At 44.4% G+C, this 27,856-nt stretch overlaps 1 protein-coding gene across 1 annotated transcript; it reads right to left on the bottom strand.

Annotated features, from left to right (window-relative positions):
- Positions 1–7,986: 7,986 nt before the first annotated feature.
- Positions 7,987–21,103, bottom strand: LOC120930722 (olfactory receptor 10A7-like). Its single transcript, XM_040341898.1, has 2 exons — positions 21,070–21,103; positions 7,987–9,266 (listed from the first exon to the last, which is right to left on the bottom strand). Exons 1-2 carry the CDS (start codon positions 21,101–21,103, stop codon positions 8,299–8,301), a joined length of 1,002 nt encoding a protein of 333 aa, XP_040197832.1. The 3' UTR covers positions 7,987–8,298.
- Between the last annotated feature and the right edge of the window lie 6,753 nt (positions 21,104–27,856).

Here is a 27,856-nt window from a genome sequence, read left to right as displayed (position 1 = left end):
CTTCTTCCATTTTTAGATAAATCCCCCTATGTCTCGCCTAAACATTTGAATACAGGATCCCTTTCCACCTTATTGGCTAAATACAACTTAGTGGACACTTGGAGAGAGCATAACCCCACCAAACGGAACTACACACACTTTTCACATCCACACCAATCATTCAGTCGAATTGATCACATATTTGTGACAATTGGTATGGCTCCAGAAATATTATGTTCCAGTATAATACCCATCCCTTGGTCGGATCATGATGCGGTGTTTACTACAATAGCTTCTACTATTCCGAAAAAACGTGATCCTACCTGGTACCTTCCTGAGGTAATTCTCAAACACCCTGCTCATTGCCCAGTGATTAAACAAGCACTGAAAGAATATCTTGATATCAATTCTAGTCCTGACATATCCCCGATTACGTTATGGGAAGCTCACAAACCGGTCCTTAGAGGAGTATTCCAACGACAAATAGGGATCCTAAAAAGGGAAAGGATTTTGATGGCAAATAAACTGGAAACAGAGTATAATGCAGCATTTCAGGCCCTTCAAAATCACCATTCTCATGCTAATCGATCTCGGCTCGACAAAGCGCGCTTAGAATACGATCTATTCTTGACTGATGCGGCGAATAGAACTCTTAATAGATCGAGACATACTTTTTACAAACAAGCCAATAAGCCAGGTGCATATTTAGCTAAAGCTCTCAATAAACTTGATAAGACCTATAAACCCATAAAATTAAAAATAGCTAATCAAATATATTCCAGTAATCCTCTTAAAATAGTACAAAAATTTAGCTCACATTTGAAAGCTCTTTACTCGGAATCCACAGAATTTAATACTTCGGAAGCTAACACCTTTTCTGCCCATGTCGACCTTCCACAATTAAGTCAATTGCAGAAAATACAATTGGAAGAACCCGTTACGAAAGATGAGGTTGCTTTGGCCATTCGTGAGCTGAAACTTAATAAAAGGCCGGGACCTGATGGGTTCTCGGCGAATTATCTTAAAACCTTCTCTGAACTACTATCACCCAGACTAGCTGAGGCCTTCAACAACTTGTTAGAGCAGAAAACTTTCAGACCGGAATCTTTGTTAGCAACGGTTTGCATGATCCCCAAACCACATTCGGATGACACGCTATGTACTAATTATAGGCCCATATCTATGCTCAACATAGACATAAAATTATTAGGCAAAATTTTGGCCACTCGCTTAAACAGTTTTATCGGTAATCTTATAAATCGTGATCAGGTAGGCTTTATGCCTTCAAGACAAGCAGGTAATAATGTCCGCAGAGCATGTGTCTTAGCTCACATAGCTAAAAAAAGGGGTATACCAGCATGTTTTCTTTCTTTGGATATCAAGCAGGCATTTGACTCAGTGTCCTGGGCGTACTTAGAGTTTACACTACAGAAATGGGGCTTTCGTCCTAACTTTATTAATTGGATTTTGGCACTATATAATAATCCGAGAGCATATGTTAAGTATGCGGGATACAGGTCAGACGTGTTTGAGGTCAGAAGAGGAACGCGTCAAGGTTGCCCGCTATCTCCGTTATTGTTTGCCCTTCTTATAGAGCCACTCTCCCAAAAAATTAGATCTGATCCCACTATACTAGGCATAGAATTAGGGGGATACAAGCACAAACTATGCATGTTTGCAGATGACATACTCTTATTTCTTTCATCCCCACAAGTCACTGGTCCAAATCTCATCCCAATACTTACCAAATTCGCATCGTTTTCAGGTCTAGCTATTAACCCCAAGAAATGTGTAGCTTTAAACATATCTCTTTCAACTATGGAATTAAGTGCAGCAAAAGTAGGTCTACCGTTTATTTGGTCTGAAAAAAGCATCCCTTACTTAGGAACACAAGTTACAGCAAACACATCTGACTTATTCTCCTATAATTACCCTCCGCTCCTGAAACAAGTAACGAAATTGCTCGGAATTTGGTCCCAACTTCCATTGTCCTGGATGGGTAAGATCAATGCGATCAAGATGACGATATTGCCGAAATTTTTATATCTCTTTAGAGTGCTCCCGAGTCCGATACCGGCTTATTTTTTGAGGGCACTACAAAAAAGAATGTCTACCTTTATATGGGGAACATCTAGACCCAGATTAAAAATGCAAATCTTGTATCTCCCCAGAACACGGGGAGGGCTAGGGGTTCCAAATTTTACGAATTATTATAGGGCAGCGCAAATATCTACCTTGGCCAAGTATCACGCTAAAAAGGAAACACCACTATGGGTGGCAATTGAGGCAACTGAATGTGATCCCATCCCTATAGCTAATTTGTTATGGATTCCTCCCAGGCTACGTAAGAAAATTGACAACCCCATTATCAGACACTCTCTCTCGATATGGGATAACTATAAATCTAAATATTCGTTGGTGTCCCCTCTTAACCCACTGCTATCCTTTTACAAAAATCCAGCATTCTATCCGGCATGGATCTACCCTAATACATTCAAGGCATGGGTTAGGAAGGATTGTATTTATATTTATAAATTTTTGGATTCCTCTGGTATTATGCCTTTCCCAACAGTATGTAAAAAATATGATATCCCTTCATCAGAGTTATTTAGATACCTCCAAATAAAAAAATTTGTGGAAACCCAGATGTCTAACACGGTGCAGACTAAACAACTAACTCCCTTCGAATATATTTGTAAAGATAATCCGCACGTTAGAGGTGTGATTTCGACATTATACTTACAGTCACTGTCCACTGATACCTCAACAAAACTACCTTATGTACAGAAATGGGAGATCGACTTGGGTAAGGAACTTAGTACCTCGGAATGGTGCCAAATATGGCGGAACACTAAGTCGGCCTCCCCGAATGTTTTAGCGCAGGAAACGAACTATAAGGTACTGTCTAGATGGTACTTGGTACCGAATAGGATAGCTAAATATGCCTTAGATTATGATGGTCATTGCTTTCGGGGTTGCGACACTGAGGGTACATACTTTCATATTTGGTGGACGTGTCCGATAGTAAAGAAATTTTGGGACAAGATTTTTAAGATGGTAAATGCACTGACTGATTTGAACATACCCCCAGAACCTAAAATGGCACTTTTAATTCTGAAGCCCGATACTCTAACACACGCACAATTTAGATTACTAACGCAACTTTTTACGGCAGCTAAACAGACCATAGCAAAAGCCTGGAAGACATCACGTATCTCAACGACTGAAACAATGAACAGAATGAATGTAGCTATGACACATGCCAAAATGGATGCGTTAGATACGGACACGCTCACCAACTTTGAATCACTATGGGCCCCTTGGATACAATATGTATTTCCAGACCATTTTCATGAACATGTTTTACTGCCATGGTAGCTTTCCTACATGACCATAATCGTCGTCTGTTCTCACTTTGGTGTCGAACAAGGACCCATCCCTGCAGACTTCCTTTCCTGTCCTCCCCCCCCACTTCCTATTCCCCTCCTTTATTTTTATTTTTCTGTTACCCCTTTTTTCGGTCTGATTTGTATAAGGGGGTACCACCACGGACCTACCATCAACTTTGAAAAGGCTATGAATTCTAGACTTTACTAGTTGATAATTGATATTGTTATCTTAAATAAGGTAGTATTGTCTTTCATAATTTACTCATCAGCCAATGTAACTACTAGTATGAATTTTATACATTGCTGTATTAGTTGCTGAAACTTTTTCAAATAGTTAATGGAAAGTGACTGACAAATATTTGTTTCTTGTAACTAATATGAAGATGATGCTATGTGTTAATTTTGCGACATACTAACCATCATTATATTGTAATACATGTATGCTTCTTGTTTAGCTTACTTTAAGCTTAATAAAGATAAATTTGACACGGAAAAATGGACGTTTTTTCGGGAGCAGTTAATTTAATAATGCTAAAAGTGAAACAATTAAAGTGAAATATTACTTTAAATTTCGTACCTAGGGGGGGTGTAAAGTTAGCATGTGAAATAGCGCATGTTTCCAGTACATAGAACTGTCCCTGCACAAAGTGTAATTTCTGAAAGGAAAAAAAGTATTTTAAAACCGGACTTTTTCAGTGCAATTCAAAGATAATTCATTCATAAAAAAAAAAATAGCGTGGCCCTTACCAGGCCCTTCAGGTCTGGAATGGATATTAGGGGGAACCCTGCCATCAATTTAAAAAAAAATGACGTGGGGTTCCCCCCAAATATCCATTCCAGACCCTTCAGGTCTGGTGTGGATTTTAAGGGGAACTCCACCCCAGATAAAAAAAATGGTGTGGAGTTCCCCCAAAAATTCACACCAGACCCCTTATCAGAGCATGTTAACATGGCCGGCCGCAGAAAAGAGGGGGGGACAGAGTGCCCCCCCCAGTCCTGAACCGTACCAGGCCACATGCCCTTAACATGGGGAGGATGTCCCCATGTTGATGGGGACAAGGGCCTCATGCCCACAACCCTTGCCTGGTGGTTGTGGGGGTCTGCGGGCGGGGGGTTATCAGAATCTGGAAGACCCCTTTAACAAAGGGGACGCCCAGATCCTGCCCCCCCCCTATGTTAATTGGTAATGGGGTACATTGTACCCCTACCATTTCACGAAGGGAGTGTAAATAATTGGAAAAAACACACACACACCGTAGGAAAAAGTCCTTTATTAATAATAAAAAAGAAAAAAAATCCAGCGGTGATAATCCACTCGTTCCCGGCTTCCTGCTCCAACGTTGTCTGTATCCAGCGACGGGTGCGGGTGATCTCCGGTCCAGCGATGAGAAGATCCATCCATCCAGAGCGCAGCATCGCCGACCTCCTCTCAACGCTGGACACAGCCCAGCGAATGATGCAGCTGAAGCTGTGACATTTCTTATATAGGGGAGGCGGGGCCACCCGTCACGTGACCCCACCCCCTCTGACGCACCCTCTGCTACGTCACTGGGAAATCCCAGTCTTCCCCCTTGCTGGGCTTCCCCAGTGACGTAGCAGAGGGTGCGTCAGAGGGTGCGGGATCACGTGACGGGTGGCCCCGCCTCCCCTATATAAGAAATGTCACAGCTTCAGCCGCGTCATTCGCTGGGCTGTGTCCAGCGCTGAGAGGAGGTCGGCGATGCTGCGCTCTGGATGGATGGATCTTCTTATCGCTGGACCGGAGATCACCCGCACCCGTCGCTGGATACAGACAACGTTGGAGCAGGAAGCCGGGAACGAGTGGATTATCACCGCTGGATTTTTTCTTTTTTTTTATTAATAAAGGACTTGTTTCTACTGTGTGTGTGTGTGTGTGTTTTTTCCAACTATTTACACTTCCTTTGTGAAATGGTAGGGGTACAATGTACCCCATTCCCAATTCACATAGGGGGGCAGGATCTGGGGGCCCCCTTTGTTAAAGGGGTCTTCCAGATTCTGATAACCCCCTGCCCGCAGACCCCCACAACCACCGGGCAAGGGTTGTGGGTAGGGTTGTCCCGATACCACTTTTTTAGGACCGAGTACAAGTACCGATACTTTTTTTCATGTAGTCGCCGATACCGAATACCGATACTTTTTTTAAATGTCATGTGACAGTTTTCAAACCACAATACAGACTAAGGATATTTTCTTTAGAATTATGAAGAACTCTAACTCAAGACATTATAAAAGAATAAAAATGAGTAAAAATGAATAAAAATGTTTTATTTGCTTGTCACGCAGTAGTAAAAAACTCAATGAATTTTCATAGAACATGTTGATAAATACAAAAAAAGTATTCTATTTAGGTATCGGGAGCATTTGCGCGAGTACGAGTACTCCCGCAAATACTCGGTATCGGTCCCGATACCGATACTAGTATCGGTATCTGGACAACCCTAGTTGTGGGGATGAGGCCCTTGTCCCCATCAACATGGGGACATCCTCCCCATGTTGAGGGCATGTGGCCTGGTACGGTTTAGGAGAGGGGGGGCCGCACTCTGTCCCCCCTCTTTTCTACGGCCAGCCAGGTTAACGTGCTCGGATAAGGGGTCTGGTGTGAATTTTTGGGGGAACTCGCCATTTTTTTTAAATTTGGGGTGGAGTTCCCCTTAAAATCCACACCAGACCTGAAGGGTCTGGAATGGATATTTGGGGGGAACCTTTCAGAAATGACACGTTGTGCATTTCCTTTCAGAAATGACACTTTGTGCAGGGACAGTTCTATGTACTGGAAACATGCGCGATTTCACATGCTAACTCTACACCCCCCCTAGGTACGAAATGTAAAGTAATATTTCACTTTTATTGTTTCACTTTTAGCATTATTAAATTCACTGCAACATTTGGTGTGTTCGCAAGTTCTGGTGCGAACGGAATAGGGGGGTGTTCGACTCATCCCTACTCCTACCTACTTGATGTCTGTTAACCTGCACTGTCTCCATTGAAGCATTACTTTGCCCAGGGGCCCATGATGTTATTAAGATGGCCCTGTCGACAGCCACCATACTTAAGAAGCAATAAGACCTCACCAATCACTATGTAAAGACATTAATAATGGTGGACCCATAACTCCATAGCTAGACTCTCATGCCGCGTACACACGATCGGAATTTCCGATAAAAAAAGTCAGATGGACTTTTTTCATTGGAAATTCCAAATGTGTGTGGGCCCCATCTGACTTTTTTCCGCCGGTGATTAGAAATAAAACATGTTTTATTTTTTTCTGATGGAAAAAAAACAATAGGAAATTCCTATCATCTGTGTGCAACGCTGATGGAGAAAAAACCCATGCATGCTCAGAATCAAGTCAACGCATGCTCAGAAGCATTGTAATTCATTATTCTCGGCTCGTCATAGTGTTTTACATCACCGTGTTTTTTACGGTTGGAATTTGGTCTGACATTGTGTATGCAAGCTTGAACGGAATTCCGATGAAAAATTCCATCGGATTTTAGGCCATTGGAAATTCCAATCATTCGTACGGGGCATCAGACTAACCCAAGTGTCCAAAAGCAAAAGGTCCCCAAGCCTCAAAGCATGAGAATCAAGCTCATACAGTATATCTGCATATTTACATTTGTAAAATTTCAATAAAATATATATTTAAAAATATGCTTGTGGAGTAGTTATTACATTTACGAAAATACAAATGAAATTATTTCAGAAAATGAATATGCCAGTCGCAAATCTTGTGCTTGGGCAGTGTTAATGAAGAAAGGAAGATGGTAGCACACCACAGTGGAGTCAAAATCTTAGAAGTTCTTTATTGTCACCATGCCAGGCAAAAACACAGGAACATAGTTGACGTGTTTCACGCGAATCACTCGTGATTACTCATACATTGGGAAGTGTTGTGGACATCATGCTGTTTTTTTAATGTAGTGTCCTGCTTCCATTGAGTGGGCCCTATGTGTTAAATTATAGTTGCCTGAGCAGTAGTTTTGGCTCAGAATGATTATTCTAAATTGTTGGTTCTGTCCAGTTTGGCTTTGTTGCATAAGTTTCCCACTGATGGTGGGTGTCGCTGTCACCGCAGGTCACGGTTGGAAAGGTAACAGGCTGGATGTATTGGGTATCTCTCTCTCAGAAGAGGCTCAGGGGCGTGGTCAACCCACTGTGCATTTTGGGGAGGGGTACATAAGGGACAGATGCCGTTTAGCGGGGTTCATCTTCCGATCCCGACCTGAGGGCCCTCCTGGCCTCAGGGATGTTGAGCTGTTTTATAGCCTAGCAACTGAGAGTAGGCCCAGGAGTTTCTGGGGTCTACTGATACAGGGATGGTCCTTCGCTACCTTGTCTATGGAAGGAAGCTGAACCAGTGGGATTCATTTGATGGACGTACCCTGTCGGATCTTCCTCACTGTGCTGCCGGTCTGGCTGAAAGATTGTTGGCACTGTGAGTCATGTAACTTTTGTTGGAACTATATCGAGAGTGCAGTCGGTTACATGATCTTGTGGCAGAAGATCGTGGGATGACCTGACGACACTTATCAAGTCTGTGGCAGAGACTTTGTCGAGCTTTGCATCAGCTGCTAGGCCGGTGAGAGTAGGCCTATCTGGTGGTTGCTACAATCCAGTGTGGAGCTGAGTTAATCCTCTGGATCTAAGTGGTACCCGTGATCCGCAAAGCGAAAGTGCCTGAGTCTTTCCCTGTCCCTCTACCCCTCTGTTGGAGAACTTTGTTAATAAAACCCTTGAAAGAGACTTTGTGTTGGTGTGTACATTCTTATGGACAACTCTTCAAAGACAACCCCTGAAACGAGCATATGTAACAGTAAGGTAACGTCAGGCCCAAATCTAAACCAGCAGCTTCTTCGGGGGTAGTGCTACATTAATGTTTCATACAAGGTTTTAAATAGGAAGCATTTCAGTTATATGTGACTTTTCTCAAAGCTTTCTTAATGTCTTCATTTCTCAAACTGTATATGAAAGGATTTAGTAAGGGAGTAAGCACAGTGTATAGCAATGACAGTGTCTTACTGAAGATTTTCATCTGTCCTTCCTTTGGAATTATGTACGTGGCAATTAGAGTCCCATAAAATATGGACACCACTGTCAGGTGGGAGCTACAAGTTGAGAAGGATTTTCTTCTTCCAGAATTGGTGGATATCTTTAATATGGTTAAAACAATATACACATATGAAATTACTATTATGACAAACGGTAAGATAATTGCGAGAACGCACATCAAGATGGCTTCTATCAGACGCATAGACACATCTGAGCAAGAAAGATCCATCAAAGGGTAATAGTCACAAAAAAAATGGTCAATAATATTTGAACTGCAGAAATATAGTTGAGTTATTCCATGTATCAGAATCAGTGCAACCAAACAGCCTAAGAGCCAAGAGGCAACAACCAATTTAATGCAAAGCATTTGGTTCATAATGGTGACATAATGCAGAGGAGAACAAATGGCTAGGTAGCGGTCGTAGGACATCATCGTCAGAATAAAACATTCAAATCCCTCGATAAAAATGAAAAAATAAAGCTGAGTGATACATCCAGGAAAAGATATGGAGGCCCCTTGATGTAGTACAGTATTTAGCATGAAAGAGGAAATATCTGTGGTCAGCAAGATGTCCGCTACGGAGAGCTGAGTGAGGAAGAAGTACATGGGAGAGTGAAGGTTCTTGCTGATGGACACCAGTTTAATGATCAAGGAGTTTCCACATATTGTTACAGAGTAGATGATAAGCAGCACGATGAAGAGGAATACATTAAACCTGTCCGTGTTATGGAACCCCAAAAGGATAATGACTGTGATGTTGTTCTTAGATGATGCCTTTGTGTTACAAACAAGCACACACAAAATAGTATTAGAACCAATAATATCTTAGTTTAGTTTCTGGTGCTGGGCACTGTGCTGGCCGTGTTTGGTGTGTTTTTTTTTTTCAGACTAAAAACTTCACTTAAGCCCTGTACACACGATCGGTTTGTCCGATGAAAACAGACCGGTGGACTGTTTTCATCGGACAAACCGATCGTGTGTGGGCCCCATCGGTTTGATTTCCATCTGTAAAAAAAAATTTTTTTTTACATTTTTCCTATGGATAAACCGATAGAAAAATCTGATCGTCTGTATGGAACTCCATCGATCAAAAATCCACGCATGCTCAGAATCAAGTCGACGCATGCTTGGAAGCATTGAACTTCATTTTTTTTTCGGCTCGTCGTAGTGTTGTACGTCGTCGCGTTTGGACACGATCACATTTTTTACTGATGGTGTGTAGGCAAGACTGATGAAAGTCAGCTTCATCGAATATCTGATGAAAAAATCCATCGGATTAGATTCCATCAGATATCCGATCGTGTGTACAGGGCTTAACAGTTAAAGCTTTTGTCTGTTTGATAGGTACAAAAAATGCATTATGTCAAAAATCCAGAGCTGTCCTGTGCACACTTCCTGCGTTATCTCGAGAAGTCTAATTAGACATCTTTATCATCTAAAGCTGGCTGATCGAAATTTGGGCAGTTCAGCAGGAACCAAATGATTTTCTATCCATCTATGGACAGGCTGGTTGTTCTGAAGTCAATCTATTGATTGACTTCAGTACCATTGGCCTGTCTTTTTTTTTTCGATCACTGCCAGTGGCCACAAGCAGTTATTATTGTATTTTGACGGCTGAGAAACCTCCCACTGTCAGAATACAATAACACAGTGGGATGGATTCCCCAATCAACACTGACTGTGTTAATGGAGGAACCGGTCAATTTTCTTTCCGTCAACCAGGGGTTGACAGAAAGAAAGTTGCTTAATTTCCCCATCAACACAGTCAGTGTTGATGGTGGATCCCTCCAGCAGCGCTATTGTGTTCTGCCGGTGCAGAGTACAGGGAGTCTAAACACTGCTGGCAGTGATCGGGAGAAAAAACAAAAGTTTGGTTGTACTGTAGTCAATCGATAAATCAACTTCAGTAGAACCAGCCTGTCCATAGATGGATTGAAATTCATCTGGTTCTTGGTAAACCAGACACATTTTGATACTTCAATGGCCAGCTTTAGACTGCAAAATGAATAGTCTCCATGCCAAGGGAGCGTCAGCCCACAACAGGATTTTAAAGCTGAGTGCATTTCTGGCTATTTTCTGCACATTTTTTTCTGTACTTGCCGGTCCCTTTGCTGTCATATATGTTTTTTTCACCAAAAATGGCATGGAAAGATTTGGGTTATTGCTTTTTATCTTACTTCTTATCATTTACTGTGACCTGTATAGGTTTTCAAAGCGTTGAACATTTAAAAAAGAAAGTGTTAAAAAAAAGAAAGAAAACTGTAGTCAATTGCAACTGTTATTTGCAGATCAAGCAGAGGAAAAAATATATGGAATCACTAAATTCTGAAGAAAATATTATGGATTCACCATGTGATTTTCATTTCTAAAACAAACATCTGCATCAGATTACATGCTAAAAAATGATGTCATCGACCCCAAACATCCTTTCAATTGATGGAATAAGAAAAGTGTCCAAAATCTCAATATAAACTATTGAAGATTTAATGAATGTCATATCCCCCCATACCTTTACCTGACATGCAACCCCATATCATCAATGATTGTGGAAATTTGCATGTTTTCTTCAGACGGTCCTCTTCATACATTTCATGGGTATGTCATGTTTTTTAATGTATTGAAAAAAAAAACATGTCTTCTTACATTGACTAATTTGTTTAGCCATGCTAAACCTACCTCATTTAACCACTTTAGCCCCGAAAGTATGACCGTGCCATTTTTTGCGATTTGGCACTGAGTCGCTTGAACTGACAATTGTGCGGTTGTGCAACGCTGTACCCAAACAAAATTGAATTCCCTTTTTTTCCACAAATAAAGCTTTATTTTGTTGGTATTTAATCACCTCTGTGGTTTTTATTTTTTTGCACTATAAACAAAAGACGAGCGACAATTTTGTAAAAAAAACAAAAAAAAAAATGGCCCAGATTCAAGAAGCACTTGCGCGGGAGCAAGTGTGATTTGCGCCGCGCAAGTACTGATTTGCTCCCATGCATATTTGCCGCTGATTCTGTAAACCAGTTAAGCCAGAAATGCGGCCATTTTCCCGCGCACGCAGCCTAGCTGCTCCGGCACAATTTTCGCGCAATTTTGCGCGGGGTGTAAGTTGCGTCTTCATGGAATTCCCTCAGCGAATATGCAAATTAGGTACTGCCGATGATTCAGCAACATGCGCGTGTGATGCGCATCTTGCGCTGGAAGCGCGCAGGCTTTTTTCCCCGGGCAAACTTGCTCCTGCTAAAAGCAGGGGCAAGTTAGCAAAAGATGGCCAAATGTCATCTGAAGGAGCGCGCAACTTCAGCAGCACCTAGACAGACGAGCTGAACAAGCAGAGCACCCACATTTTCGGGACCTCACATCTGTGCACCAACATGCCAGGGGCAGCTATGGTTCTTGATATTCTATTGACTGAGCCGACTCGTAGGAGGGCACGGGAGAGGATTTACAGAGGGCGCTACAACCTTTTTCAGATGACTGATACTGAGGTGTATCGCATGTTTCGCTTCAGCCCTGAAGTCATCCTTGAGTTGGTAACAATCCTGCAGGATGACATCAGCAGCCCGACCCATCGGGGACAGGCAGTGCAGCCACTGGTGAAGGTAGTGGCAACCCTTCATTTTTTGGCAAGTGGCTCATTTCAGCACACAGGTGGAGTGGTGGCGGGGATGTCCCAATCCAGCATGAGCAGGTGTGTGCACCAAGTGATCCCTGCAATACTCAGACGAATGGGCACACAATTTATCAAACCAACCACGGCTGACCTGCGGCAGAAGGCAATGAGTGATTTTTATGCATTAGCCAGATTTCCACGCACTGTGGGTGCAATAGATTGTACCCATGTGGCACTACGCCCCCCCCCCCCGGCTCCTCGAGCATATCTACTGCAACAGGAAACATTGGCATTCGATAAATGTGCAGATGATTGTGGATGCACATGGCCTCATATGGCATGTCCGTGCCAAACACCCAGGGTCAAGCCATGACAGTTTTATTTACCGACACAGCCCCATCCCAACCGAGTTTGACCAGAACATGTATGGAGACAGCTGGCTGATTGGTGAGTGACATGGGTGTCAGGTATGACTGCCCCTCCCCCCATGATGCACACATCACAAGGGGCACATGCACGACTAACATTCTCCTGTCTTTTCCCTTCCAGGTGACTCTGCATATGCCCTGGGACCTCACATGATGACCCCATTTCGTAACCCTCAAACACCAGGAGAAGAAAGATATAACGAAGCCCATGCACGTACCCGTGCGGTGGTGGAGCGCACATTTGGCATTCTTAAATCTCGATTCAGATGTCTGGATAAATCAGGGGGGACCCTATTGTATTCACCCATCTTTGTATGCCAAATCGTAGGGGCATGTAGTATTCTCCACAATTTAGCTCTAAGAAGGGGCATGCACATTGAGCTACGCAATGACCTTACCCCCAAACCACGCAACCCCCCCCCCCCCCCAAGAAACACTACCGGATCTTCTGAGGGAAGAGCAATCCGGAATGGTCTTGTGGAACGTCTCTTTGCACATTAAACACACCCTGATCTTGTCACAAGTATAATGCATGTATGTACACCACTGTAGTCCCTAGCACACACAGGACACATGCACCCCAAATTGGATTAGACCCAACAATACCCCATGGTATTAGGGAGCAGCAACGCCGCGTCAAGGCTCCAATTATGTTGCTGTCCATTCATACACCTTTCACATGGCAGAGGGTGACACCCCTTTTCCAGCAGGAGTGCCACCCCCCCCCATTCACACACCAGTCACACTGTAGTATACACTCCTCACCGTGTGTAGGGACTACAAATAAATATAAAAACTCAGATCCTGAGCATATAAAAAAAATAGAAACTCATATCCTGAGCATATATAAAAATAATAAAAAAATCATATTCTGTTGTGAAAAAAATGTAGACATAAAATTATTTTTTGGTTTTTTTCTTTGGGCCAAGGGTGCCCCGGCTCCAACTCCTCAATCTCCGTGGTGCAGAGGAGGCATGGGGTGGGGATGGAGGGGGGGGAGGAGGGGGGGAGGAGCATCAACCCCTACTTCCACACTCCGTGCAGGTGGTGGCTGCATGCCCTCCATGGCGTTGGCCAGGCGGGCGAGGATTGTGTTGGTCTGGGCCAACATCCTCATTTGGCGGGTGGTGGTATCCCGCTGATGCCGGCGGGTAACTCTCGCCTCCTCCTGCACTGCAGCGGTGTTGGCCTGCACAGCAGCGGTATTGGCCTCCACCGCAGCTGTCATCCTGCTTAACAAAGCTGGTGTGGTCTCCTGAGCCACCAAGCAGGTGACTATGGCCTTAGAGTTGCCACTAATTTCCCCCAGGCTCTGTGCGACATGTTTGTCCCGGTCCGCATGCAGGGTGAGGGCATGCTGCATAGAGGTGGAGGTGGATGCCATGCTGTCCGCCAGACGACGCACCTCTCCCACCATGGCCCCTATATGGCGGGTCTGTAGGGCCTGCTCCTCCAGCAGACCGTCACGGAGGGTGGAGGGTATATGCCTCGTTTTTGAGAGAGCCTTCCTGGGAGGAGAGGCTCGGCCACGGACAGAGGGAGAAGGGGAGGGGTCCACAAGGGAGGGGCTTGCCCTGGAGGGGCTTGCCCTGGAGGGGGATGATGTGCTGGGCGGGGGGGGTGGTGGGTTGGTCAGGGATGGTGGTCTCCTCCTGGAGGGAGCCAGAGTCCTCCTGGATAAGGAAAAAGGTATCCTCCTCCAATACCACTTCCTCCTCCATACTTGGCCCCGGTATGATGTCCTCCTGGACCAGCATAGCCAGAATGTCCATGGGGCCTGACTGGACCCCTGGCTCTGGTCTGGATGGGCTGGGTCGAGCCGAAGACGGCCCAGCTTCATCATCATCATCATCACCACCTGTGGATGACACCAAAACGAAATATTTTGCTGGTGCAACACACTTCTCACATGTTCACTTGTACCCCCTCCCATGATGCACAGCAGATATGAAAGAAAAATAATACTTACATCTTCACTTCTACCCACAAATATGTTCACTTGTACCCCCTCCCATGATGCACAGCAGATATGAAAGGAAAATAATACTTACATCTTCACTTCTACCCACAAATATGTTCACTTGTACCCCCTCCCATGATGCACAGCAGATATGAAAGGAAAATAACTTACCAGTCCCCAAGTTCCCAACAGTGGAGTCGAACCCTTCAAGTCCCTCCACCTGCTCCTGCACAAACGTCTGTGCAATAAGCTGCTCCTCCTGATTGAGCCGGATCATACATCACGGCCCACCTCCCGTGCCACCGGTATGCTTCCTGATAAGGGCCAGCTTATCCCGGACCCTGCGCCTCATGTCGTTGAGTTTTTTCTGGATGTCATCCCAGGTACGCACTTCATTACCCAGGGCATTGATGTCCAGGGCAATGGCTTCATATATAGCCCTCCTTTGGGCAATGGTGGTGTTTGCCCGCTGGGCACCATATAGGACTTCCTTATGCTGCTGGAGTGCAGCAATCAGGATGTCCATCTCTGCAGCCACAAAGTTGGCCTTCCTTTTTTTGGTCCCTTTGGGAGGTGCCATGTCTTGCAAAAGGGCTGAATTTCCTTGCTCAGGGGGGGTAGGAAAAAGCAGGATGAAATTCAGCAAAGAACCTGCGCAAGTCTGCTCCTATTTATTTGCTCAGTGCAAGCAGCTGAGCAGGATTTGCCCTGAAATTATGCTAGGCGCGGTTTGACGCATGCGCAGACGGCAGCGCTCTAACTGCGCATGCGCGCGCCCGGCGCAATCCTCTGCTGAGCCGAAAATTCCTCATCTACATAGGGGCACACCCACTTTGACTTGCACGGCCTTGCGCCCTCAGCTTTGCCTTAAACAGGAGCAAATTAAATGAACAAACGATTCCTGAATCAGGTGGCAATTTGGCAAATTTGCTCCAGCGCAGAGAAATTCAGCTGAGCGGCTCAGGTGTAAGTAATGGGCAAATCTACCTGAATCTGGGCCAATATCTTTTACTTTTTGCTATAATAAAAATCCCAATTTTTTGAAAAATAAATACATATTCTTTCCTCAGTTGAGGCCAATATGTATTCTTCTACATATTTTTGGTAAAAAAAAATGCAATAATCGTATATTGATTGGTTTGCGCAAAAGTTATAGCATCTACAAAATAGAGGATAGATTTATGGCATTTTTATTATTATTATTTTTTTACTATTAATGGTGGTGATCATCGTTTTTTATGCGATATGCAATATTGCGGCGGACATATCGGACACTATTGACACATTTTTGGGACCAGTGAGAATTATACAGCAATCAGTGCTGTAAAAATGCACTGATTACTGTATAAATGTCACCGGCAGGGAAGGGGTTAACACTAGGGGGCGATAAAGGGATTAACTGTGTTCCCTAGGTGTGTTCTAACTGTGGGGGGATGGGACTTACTAGGAGAAGAGAGAGATTGATGTTCATACTCAGTATGAAAACACAATCAGTTTCCTCTCCCCCGAGAGAACCAGGATCTGTGTGTTTACACACACAGATGCAGGTTCTCGCTCTGTCACGAGCGATCACGGGTGCTCGTCAGTCGTCCCGCCCGCCAGGCACTCGCATTGGCTCCGGCGGCGAGCCGCAGGCGCATCTATGTCTGTGACTGAACTGTAAGACATGGCCTAAAGCAGTGGTTCTTAACCTGGGGGTCGAATGATGATTTGCCAGGGGTCACCAAATCTTGGGCTGTTCCTGAATCCCACACTGCTCTCCCAGCCCAGCAGGGCTTTCCCTGGAGCCCAAGGCAATCCACTCAGTCTCTTCACAGCTGCCCATTCAGTTCATGGCATGGCTGGGGGGGGCAGAGATTGGAGGTCAGCTGACTGGTGAGGAATGTGAAGTGGGAGGGTCTGGAGGAGAACCCATCTCCTGATTTTGGCATAGGTGTCACTGCTACAAGACACAGTCACTACCTGTGATTGGAGTTGCCATTAAAAGTCCCCACTACAGTTCTCCGATCAGCAGATGACCTTGATCAAGAGCACCTAAGTTGGCTGATCAGAACTCCCCCCCAGCATTGTCACTGATCCCAACTCCCCCACCAAGAGAAGGAATAAAAATAGAGAATACATGGAAGGGAGAGGAAAAGAGGGGGAGGAACAAAGAAAAAGGGAGAGAAAGAATAAGAGAAAGAACATGAAAGAGAGAGGGATGGGGGAAAAAATGAAAATTAGGATAGAGATATAAAAGGGAAAGAAAGGAGAACAAAGAGAAAGAGTGGTAGATCCTAAAATGTACTAAAAGGGGTTTTAATACTGTACGAGTGGAAGGGACTGTGGGTTAGGGGTGCAAATTACTTGCCTTGCCTTGGGTGCTGCCTTACTAACACTATGAAAATAATTTTACTGTTAGGGGTCCCCACAACTTGGGACATTTTATCAAGGGGTCACGGCACCAGGAAGGTTGAGAACCACTGCCCTAAAGGAAATGGTAGTTACATACAGAAAAGCCAAACAAAAACCATCATTAACCACTTAACCCCCAGACCATATTGCTGGTCAAAGACCAAAGCACTTTTTGCGATCCGGCACTGCATCGCTTTAACTGACAATTGCGCGGTTGTGCGACGTGGCTCCTAAACAAAATTGGCGTCCTTTTTCCCCACAAATAGAGCTTTATTTTGGTGGTATTTGATCACCTCTGCGGTTTTTAGATTTTGCGCTATAAACAAAAATAGAGCGACAATTTTGAAAAAAAAATATATTTTTTACTTCTTGCTATAATAAATATCCCCCAAAAATATATAATTTTTTTTTTCCTCAGTTTAGGCCGGTACGTATTCTTCTACATATTTTTCGTTAAAAAAAATCGCAATAAGCGTTTATTGATTGGTTTGTGCAAAAGTTATAGCGTTTACAAAAAAGGGGGTATTTTTATAGCATTTTTATTAATATGTTTTTTTGGATTGGATTACTATAAAAATGCCACTGGCAGTGAAGGGGTTAACACTAGGGGGCAGGGAAGGGGTTAAGTATGTTCCCTCTCTGTGTTCTAACTGTAGGGGGGATGGACTGACATGGGAAAATGACTGATCTTCTGTTCATACATTGTATGAACAGAAGATCAGCATTTCTCTCCCTGACAGGACCGGGAGCTGTGTGCCCGGCGGCAATCGTGCCCGCCGGGCACACGCACGGGAGTCGGGAGTGCGCGCCCCTATTGGCTGCTGGGCGAGGTGACGTATAGCTATGTGCTCTTGCCCAGCAGAGCTGACCTGCCGCAGTATAACTGCGGTGGCTGGTCGGCAAGCAGTTAACATCTAAACAGAAAAAAAAAACAAGGTTACAGTGGGCTAAAGAAAAGCAATCATAGACTGTGGATGACTGGATGAAAGTGATATTTCCGTGATGAATTACCAATCTGCATTGGGCAGGGTGATGATGCTGGATGGGACTTTTTTTTGGTGTCGTTCCCATGAAATGTATGAAGACAAGCGCCTGAAGAAAACATGCAAATTTCCACAATCATTGATAATATGGAGTTGCATGTCAGGTAAAGGTAATGGGGAGATGACAGCCATTACATTTTCAATAAATGCACAAGATTATATAAGAAATTTTGGACACTTGTCTTATTCCATCAAATAAAAGGATGTTTGGTGATGATGATATCCTTTTTTCAGGATGTAATTGGATGTAGATGTTTGTTTTATAACTGCAAAGTACATGGTGATTCAAAAATATATTCCTCAGAATTTAGTGATTCCATATTTTTTTTCCTCTGCTTGATCTGCAAAAAACAGTTGCAACTGACTACAGTTTTCTTTCTTTTTTAACTATTTCTTAAAGCCAGAAGGTTGGAATGTTAAGTGAAAATAGTTTTGAGGCGTGCCTGTAATTACGGGATTATTATTATTATTATTTTTTTTAGACAAATAAACAATTGAATGAACATTTACCTAGAGTGGTGATTTCATAGTTTTTTCCAAGGGCTGTATATAATTTTGAGTAGTAACTAAATCCTAATGACGGGATAATAAAAACACACTGCATATTAAATAAAGAGAACATAGAATGAACCGTATTTATCGGCGTATATCGCGCATTTTTCCCCCCTTAAAATAAGGGGAAAATCGTGGGTGCGCGATATACGCCGATAGCCGCTTCCCGCGCTCAGTTTGAATTCCTGCGCCGACATATACCGAGTGCAGTACACTCGGGTACATTCGGCTAGGCTCGGCTTCGCTCGTGCTCACGCATAAACGTCACAGAGCGTGAGCGCGAGCAAAGCCGAGCCTTGCCGAATGTACCCGAGTGTACTGCACTCGGTATATGTCGGCGGAAGCGTTCGAACTGGAGAAGCCGGGAGGACACCACCGAGGCCGCAGACGGATGCCGGACCGGACGATGGACGCTGGGAAGACACCAAAACTGTAAGTAATAAAATCATATAACATTTTTTTTACAGGAATTTCGGGGGCAACTTTAGGGGTGCGCGGTATATGCGGGAGCGCGCTATACCCCAATAAATACGGTACTTACACCATTTAATAATAACCTATGATGTTGATCCATAGTTGTATTTAAAAAAAAAATCCAGCACCTATAAAAGGAAGAATTTGTTTTTAAAGTAGTAAATGTAAAGAAATGAAATATGTTGTTAAATAATAAAAATGGTAAAAAGATTGTTTCAGATATTTTAAGTCAGTGTTTTACATGTAAACCATGAGTGAACAATTTGTGAAAAAACATGGAAAATAATAAGTTGTCTTTTATCTGAACAATATATAAGATGATGCATCTCACTCAAAATGCTGATCAATACTGTTGAATAAACCCCGTCTGACAAAGAAGAGTCACGCTTATACATAGGCTATATAAAGAAAAACAAACAATCCTATAGGGAGTAAATAAAACCCTTGAGTGCCTATGTTTGTAAAAGAAAAATAATTATGCTGGATAAATGTAAGATTTGTAATGTAATGTTTTTTCAGTAATTACTTTATCACTACTTATAATAACAAAGTTATACATACAGTACAGTACATAGTTTTTAAGGAAAACAAGGCTAACTTTTTGCAAAATGTATTTAGTTTTTTTTTATGTAATGCACAGACAAAAAGTATTGAAAAATACACTAAAATTATTTTTTTCTTCTGTGATCATCAAACTTTGTTAACCCATTGATGCCGACATAACACAAATATGCGGCCCCACTGTGTCAAGTACCTGACCTGGGGCCAAGGTGCTAATAGGGCTCCCTGTGCGGCTCAGTGCGGTAAACCCCTGAAGGTGGTACAGGAGGTTGTAGTGTCCAAAGAAGCACAGGTTACCAGCAGGGAACTGGGGAGCTGGACCAGTTATCAACTAAGGAGAGCTGGAAATGGTAGCGTACACAGCAAGGCAGATGTCTCTCTGGGAAGTCCAGATGTACTTGGCAATCAGTGCACAAGGGCAGTCATAGGTAACAGCCAGGCCGAGGGTCAAACATGGATGATCAATCAGAAAGTAGAGGCAGATAGCGGAAACAGGAACTTTGGCTGAGGTAATACACAGGAAGGCAAGCAGACAAGAAGTAGCAAAGTCCGTAAGGCAAGTCGAGGGTCATACAGAGGTGATCAGAAACAGGAGCAAGGTCGGTAGAACAAGCCTAGGGGTCAATGCCAGGGAGAGGAGATCAGACAGGTCTGGAACAAGCCTAGTCACAATGGGAAATCCAAGGAATACACACAGAGGCTCAGGAACACAGGAAGGCTGACAACAACCCAGCAATCTTTTGGTTTAGCAGCAGTCTTTTATAGGCCAACAAGTGGCCAGATCTGTCACATAATGCACATGTTGAGCATGCCTGTTTGCCTAATTGTGTTGTTGCGCATGCACATTTGCATGTCTCGCATTTGCTCACCCCTGTTCATGGGAAAGAGCCAGATGTGCCCATTACCAGTATTGGCAACATTGCCAGTTCTTCTTTAGTCACTTCTCTGAATGTGCCCCCCAAGAGGCAGCCTTCGGATGCCCAACCGTCCAGTCTTTCTGGAAATCGGTTGTGGTAATTTTGTAAAACAAGAAGGCTCCCAAAAATTATCTTAAGGCTTTAGGCTTATTCAGATAATCATGGAATACCAGATGGATTTCATAGGAACTGGGTAGTGCTAGTTCAAAATCCACTGGATTTATTCCCTGTTGATCTCAAAAGGGCAATAAACTTTGGCCCAAGCTTTCTGGAAGGGCATGAGAGTTTGAGATTTACTGAGTAGAGCCATACCTTGTTGTTAATTTTAAAGACCGGATTCCCTCTTCTTTGCTTGTCATGATACCTTTTGTAATGCTCTTGAGCTTTCTGCATAGCCTCTTGAAGTGACCGATGATTGGTTTGAATAAAGCTTATCCAGATTTGGACCATGGGGAATGATGCTTCTAGTATTGTGTTTGGCAGAAAAGAGGGATGGAATCCATAATTTGCCCAGAATTAAGTTGATGTCAGAGAGCAATGAATTGTTGTATACAAATTCTGCACATGGAAGAAGGAATATCCAGTTATCCTGAGAGCAGGTACAGAAACATCATACGTATTGTTCCAAAGTCTGATTTGTTTGTTCCATCTGACCATTGTTTTGTGGGTGGTAGGCTGAAGAAAGACATACCTCTATCGACAAGGCCTTTCAAAGATCTCTCCATATTCTATAGGTGAACTGGACACCTCTGTGAGACACAATGTTATCTGGTAATCTGTGTAACCTGGCTATTTATTTTATAAACACATGTTCCGTATACAGGGCAGAGGGTGTGCCTATCATAGGCAGGAAGTGTGTCATCTTGGAAAGATGATCCACTACCACCAAGTCGGTAGTGAATCCATCAGGGGGACAATTTCACTATAAAGTGCATGGATGTCATTTTTCAGGGCTGCTCAGGAATCTATAGTGGTCTCAGCAGACCCCAGGACTTGGCGTTGGACCCCCTTGTCTCGTTGGCAAGTGATAAAGGAGCTAACATAATTCTTGCAGTTCTGTTTTAGGCTAGGCCACCAGAAGGAGCACTGAACAAGTTTAGAAGTCTTCTGTATCCCAAAAAGTTGATGGTCATGAAAGGTCTTTAAGACATGCAATCTAACTTGTTGCAGGACAAAAAAATTGGTCCTGAAACCATAGAAACCCCTCTTGACTTTTCAAAGAAGAAACCTCTGGTTCTGTACACTGAATAGAGGCTTGCCTAATTTATGTCTTCAGATCGGGTTAGATGAGCAAAACATTTTGTGCTGACAAGATAGTACTTGCTTCCGATACTTCAGGGGTATATGGGAACATCCAGGAGAGAGCGTCCGCCTTCCCATTCTTGGAGACTGGCCGGTACATAATTAGAAAATTTAACCTGGAAAAGAACAAGGCTCATTGGGCTTGGTGGGGTCCTAAATGTTTAGTGGTTCTGAGGTATTACAGATTCTTATGATCTGTAAAAACCATAATGGGACGGGCAGCCCCCTCTGACAAGTACCTTCATTCTTCTAAAGCGGACTTAATGGCCAACAGTTCCCGATCACCAACATCATAATTATTTTCTGGCTGACTAATTTTCCAAGAACAGAAGGCCACAGACTGGAGTAGAGCTTTGGGCCCCTGACAAGGTTGGATCTGGATGCTGGAGTACTTAAGCGGAGGCAAACAGATTGTTTAATTCAGCAAAAGCTAACTGAGCTTCTTGGGACCACTGGAATCGGGCTTTCTGGCGAGTCAACTGGGTAATGGGTGTGATGATGGCAGAAAAGACCTTCACAAACCTCTGGTAGAAATGTGCGAAGCCCACAAAACACTTGATGCCTTTCTTGTCTGAAAGGGCTGGCCATTTCAAAATTGCCTTCACTTTTTGTGGTTCCATTTAGACTCCATCTGTGGAGATAATAAGGCACAAAAATTGAATAGATATATTTTCAAAATCAAAACATTCTGCTTTACCGTACAGTCCGTGTGTCAAGGGATGCCTACGCAGGCATCTGAGTACTGGGTAACAGGTCAATGGGCTGCACTAACGGAAATAGGCACCAAGATAGTGAAAAATATATGTTTATTAAAGGTTAAGCACACGTGCAAAACAATCATAGAAAACCCCCAAGACAAGCAAGCATGACACAGCAAACTATAAACCACCAGAACTAGTGAATGAATATATACCAGAAATCAGAGCGTAACTAGCAGGTAATGCAGGGATGAGACACAAGCAAGTCCAAGGTTCAAGCCGGGGGTCCAGGATAGGAGAGAGCAGCAAAGTCCAAAAGTACAAGCCGGGGTCAATAAGCGACAAAGGGGAGAACCAGAGTCCAGGGCAGGGAGCAAATCAGGAACAGGTTGGCTACAGCTATCAGATCAGGCAGGGAACAGGCTGACAAGCAAAATACTGAAGCACTGACCTGTAGTGAAGGGCGGGATTATATACCTGTAGCAGTTCACCTTAATTGAGAGGAGTCATCCCATGGGAGACACCCGCTGGTGGAGACCAGAACTGCACCCCTGTTACTGGGAGAAACAGTGCCACCAGCAGGTGACCAAAGCCATGACACAGATCATGACAGTTCCCCCCCCCCCCAAGGAGTGGCCTCTGGACACTCAATTCTGTCCTTGCCCTGGTAGTGCATGTAGATGCGGAAAGGTCCCAAAAAGTCTTCCGGTCAAAGTCTCTTAACCCATTGGGAGACAAGCCCCCCGAGTCCGAAAACAGAGCATGCATCCTACCACCACCAGGGTCTGGAAGTTTGGATCTAGCGGTGAAAACAGGCAGGGCAACATGTATAAACCTCTCGGGGGCCGACAACACGAAAGCATCATAATCAGACTGATGATAGGACAGGGAAGAATCAGCGGCAAGCTGAGCATCCGGAACTGGTTTAACAGGTACCAAGACATCAGGCTGGGCAGAGGGCACCGGATCATAAGGCTGGGTAGCGAGCTCCGAGACATCAGGCTGGGAAGGTGACACATCAGGCTGAAAGGCAGGAACCGGGCCGCCAGGCTGGGCAGCAGACGGTGGCAAATCAGGCTGGACAGCAAACGGTGGCAAATCAGGCTGGACAGCAGACGGTGGCAAATCAGGCTGGACAGCAGACGGTGGCAAATCAGGCTGGACAGCAGACGGTGGCAAATCAGGCTGGACAGCAGACGGTGGCAAATCAGGCTGGACAGCAGACGGTGGCAAATCAGGCTGGACAGCAGATGGTGGCAGATCAGGCTGGACAGCAGACGGTGGCAGATCAGGCTGGACAGCAGACGGTGGCAGATCAGGCTGGACAGCAGACGGTGGCAGATCAGGCTGGACAGCAGACGGTGGCAGATCAGGCTGGACAGCAGACGGTGGCAGATCAGGCTGGACAGCAGACGGTGGCAGATCAGGCTGGACAGCAGACGGTGGCAGATCAGGCTGGACAGCAGACGGTGGCAGATCAGGCTGGACAGCAGACGGTAGCAGATCAGGCTGGACAGCAGACGATGGCAGATCAGGCTGGACAGCAGACGGTGGCAGATCAGGCTGGACAGCAGACGGTGGCAGATCAGGCTGGACAGCAGACGGTGGCAGATCAGGCTGGACAGCAGACGGTGGCAAATCAGGCTGGACAGCAGACGGTGGCAGATCAGGCTGGACAGCAGATGGTGGCAGATCAGGCTGGGCAGCAGACAGTGGCTCAACAGAAAGAACAGCAGGTGTATTGGACTGGATAACAGGTACTGGAATTTCAAACCGGGCAGCAGGTACTGGAACTTTAGACTGGGCAACGGGCACAGACACTGGCACATCAAACAGAACAGCAGGTGCATCGGACTGGATAGCAGGTACTGGAACTTTAAACTGGGCAGCAGGTACTGGAACTGTAGACTGGGCAATGGGTACAGGCACTGGCACATCAAACAGAACAGCAGGTGCATCGGACTGGATAGCAGGTACTGTAACTTTAAACTGGGCAGCAGGTACAACAAGCTGAGCGGCTGTCACTGGAACAGGCTGAAGCAGGTTGGCTGAAGTGGATGCAGATTGGGTTAGTGGCAGGATCGAGTGGGTTGGAAAAAACTTTTTCTTCTTCTTTGGTTTCACCACTGAGGATTTGTATATGGGTATAGGGTTGGAGGTAATGGATACAGCTGGTAGGGGTGAAGAGCGGAGGGGTGGTGAAACAGAGGGTCCCAACCTTGAAGAGGATTTTGGTGGAACAAACAGAGGCAGTTGAGGAGCAGCAAAGTCCAAAAGTACAAGCCAGGGTCAATAAGCGACAAAGGGGAGAACCAGAGTCCAGGGCAGGGAGCAAATCAGGAACAGGTTGGCTACAGCTATCAGATCAGGCAGGGAACAGGCTGACAAGCAAAATACTGAAGCACTGACCTGTAGTGAAGGGCGGGATTATATACCTGTAGCAGTTCACCTTAATTGAGAGGAGTCATACCATTGGAGACACCCGCTGCTGGACACCAGAACTGCACCCCTGTTACTGGGAGAAACAGTGCCACCAGCAGGTGACCAAAGCCATGACACAGATCATGACACCGTGCTTCCTAAGGACTGAAAGCACCTTCTTCAAATGAGCCCTATGGACTTCCAGAGTGGCGGAAAAGAGGAGGATGTCATCAAGGTAGACAATTTTATAAAGTTATCCAGAAATTCTCAAAATATATTGTTCACCAGGTGTAGAAATGTGGCTGGAGCATTACACAAACCCAAAGGCATGACAAGGTACTCAAAGTGTCCAAACCGAGTTCTGAATGCCATCTTCCACTCGTCTCATTCACGGATACGAACAAGGTTATAGGCACCCCATAGATCTAATTTGGTTGAATTAATGATAAGTTGGTGGATCATTTTGGTGAGAACTGGGTACTGGTTGAACCATTAAGCAGCGGGTGGGGCCAACAAAGCAGTGTTGCAAGCAGTATGCTGAAAAAAAGGAGATTTCTTTCTTGGCCCAGTTGATTTGCGGGTTATAGTCAGGCAATTCCCAAGATGATAGGAAACATGGGTGAACATAGGACATCGAAGCAGATGAACTCTTGGTTTCCGGAATCTGTTATGGTGAGAATGGGCCTGGTTTCTTGGATAACAAGTCCGGAACTGGGCAAGGAGCCATCAGCTAAATGTACCTCGGGTCTTTGCCTTTTGTTATGGAGGGGTACACAGAGTGTTTCTGCCAGGGATAAGTCCAGGAAACAACTGTATGCCCCGGAGTCAATAATTGTTAGAACCCGGACCTCCCCTTCCATCACCTGCAACGAGACAGAGAGAACCAGGTGAGATGGGAAAGATCCAGAGACCTGGAAATACACAGTTCTTCATGGAAAAGACTTACTAGGTCTCACAGGCCAGTTGCCCAGAAAATGTTTAGTCCCTTTGCAGTAGAGGCGGATTGGCCTGTCTGCGATTTTGTCTCTCATCAGGGGTTAAGGAAGAATGTATACAAGAAAAAAGGGGGGTGTTATGCCATGGGAAACCAAGAAATTGTGTCCCAAAGGATAACCAAGGGACTACCAAGGCAGTGGCGGACAATGATATAGATATAAAAAGTTTATTAGATATTAAAAAATTACATATGAATAAATAATAAGATATCAAAAAATTACTACCATTTGAGCTAAAAAGCTCCAATAACAAACCTATTTGCAGCGGCCGGCCAATACTGCACTAATGAACCTAGTTCATGTAAAGTGCAACAAGAACCACATGAAAAACACAAACAATTGACAAACATAAAAGACAAAAGTTGTGGCGATCCGGACGCCTAGTGGCTCACTCCTGCTGGCAATCCTGGTCAAAATAAACCATATGTGATTCTAGCAAAATTATAGAAAAATTAGAGGATGGGCAGCAGGAGTAACCCTGCAGAGGGCGACTGGAATAAGCAAAATCATGTGTTACTGCACTATTCAAAATGAGGGTGCATGCATGAACTGATAGAACAAGTTAGTTCTATTATGAGGGGAAGGACTAAATTAGAAGAACAGTGGATCCACTATGATGACAGTTCCATATAGGCTGATCAACCTGGAGGGGAAAAAAATATATACAGTTCCTTTCAAAGTTTCCTGTGGTTCCAAATAAAAAATGTGAATAGATGCATTACACTACAGTTCATGGAAAGCAATGATGAATGTGTACATGAATCCGCTAGGGAAAGGCAATTAATGAATGATCCCTAGGTTTCCTGGTATGGACATGCGTCTGGAGAAATAGAATGATCTTACCCGTCACAAACTCGAAGTATCCGGGAATGAGCAACTGGCTGTTTACCTCCCAATGTCCAAATTGCTGGTATGCTGCTAACAACGTCTGTGATCTTTCAGATGCGTCTGTATAGGCTGCAGGTGTGGAGGGTAGTGGCGCCGTGCATTCGATCGTATCATCCGACGTTATCTAGTTCCATATATTACCAGGTTCTGGCTGTAGATTCGATGTGTAAGCCATTCATTGTCGCAAGTAGTGTCCAGACGAAGCTACGCACCCTCGTTGCGAAACGCGTTGACGTCACAGGGCACCGGACGCCATCCAAACTACGCCCCGTCGCAGCGGGAATCTGGAAATAAGTTTGAATTACATCAAATGACAAGCAAACAAGGAGACTATAATCTATGAACACTACTTGCGACAATGAATGGCTTACACATCGAATCTACAGCCAGAACCTGGTAATATATGGAACTAGATAACGTCGGATGATACGATCGAATGCACGGCGCCACTACCCTCCACACCTGCAGCCTATACAGACGCATCTGAAAGATCACAGACGTTGTTAGCAGCATACCAGCAATTTGGACATTGGGAGGTAAACAGCCAGTTGCTCATTCCCGGATCCTTCGAGTTTGTGACGGGTAAGATCGTTCTATTTCTCCAGACGCATGTCCATACCAGGAAACCTAGGGATCATTCATTAATTGCCTTTCCCTAGCGGATTCATGTACACATTCAGCATTGCTTTCCATGAACTGTAGTGTAATGCATCTATTCGCATTTTTTATTTGGAACCACAGGAAACTTTGAAAGGAACTGTATATATTTTTTTCCCCTCCAGGTTGATCAGCCTATATGGAACTGTCATCATAGTGGATCCACTGTTCTTCTAATTTAGTCCTTCCCCTCATGATAGAACTAACTTGTTCTATCAGTTCATGCATGCACCCTCATTTTGAATAGTGCAGTAACACATGATTTTGCTTATTCCAGTCGCCCTCTGCAGGGTTACTCCTGCTGCCCATCCTCTAATTTTTCTATAATTTTGCTAGAATCACATATGGTTTATTTTGACCAGGATTGGCAGCAGGAGTGAGCCACTAGGCGTCCGGATCGCCACAACTTTTGTCTTTTATGTTTGTCAATTGTTTGTGTTTTTCATGTGGTTCTTGTTGCACTTTACATGAACTAGGTTCATTAGTGCAGTATTGGTCGGCCGCTGCAAATAGGTTT

This window comes from Rana temporaria, chromosome 3 (genome assembly GCF_905171775.1).
Source record: "Rana temporaria chromosome 3, aRanTem1.1, whole genome shotgun sequence".
Classification (NCBI taxonomy): Eukaryota; Metazoa; Chordata; class Amphibia; order Anura; family Ranidae; genus Rana; species Rana temporaria.
Note: the sequence above shows the minus strand (reverse complement) of the source record. Positions and strands in the feature narration are given on the sequence as shown.

What these genes read in the sequence shown, in the direction of transcription:
- LOC120930722 (XM_040341898.1), bottom strand. Translation starts at nt 21,103, where the DNA reads ATGGAGAGATCTTTGAAAGGCCTTGTCGATAGAG. An exon ending in GAAAGGCCTTGTCGATAGAG is followed by an intron (nt 9,267 to 21,069) that starts GTATGTCTTTCT and finishes AACTAAACTAAG; the next exon opens with ATATTATTGGTTCTAATACT.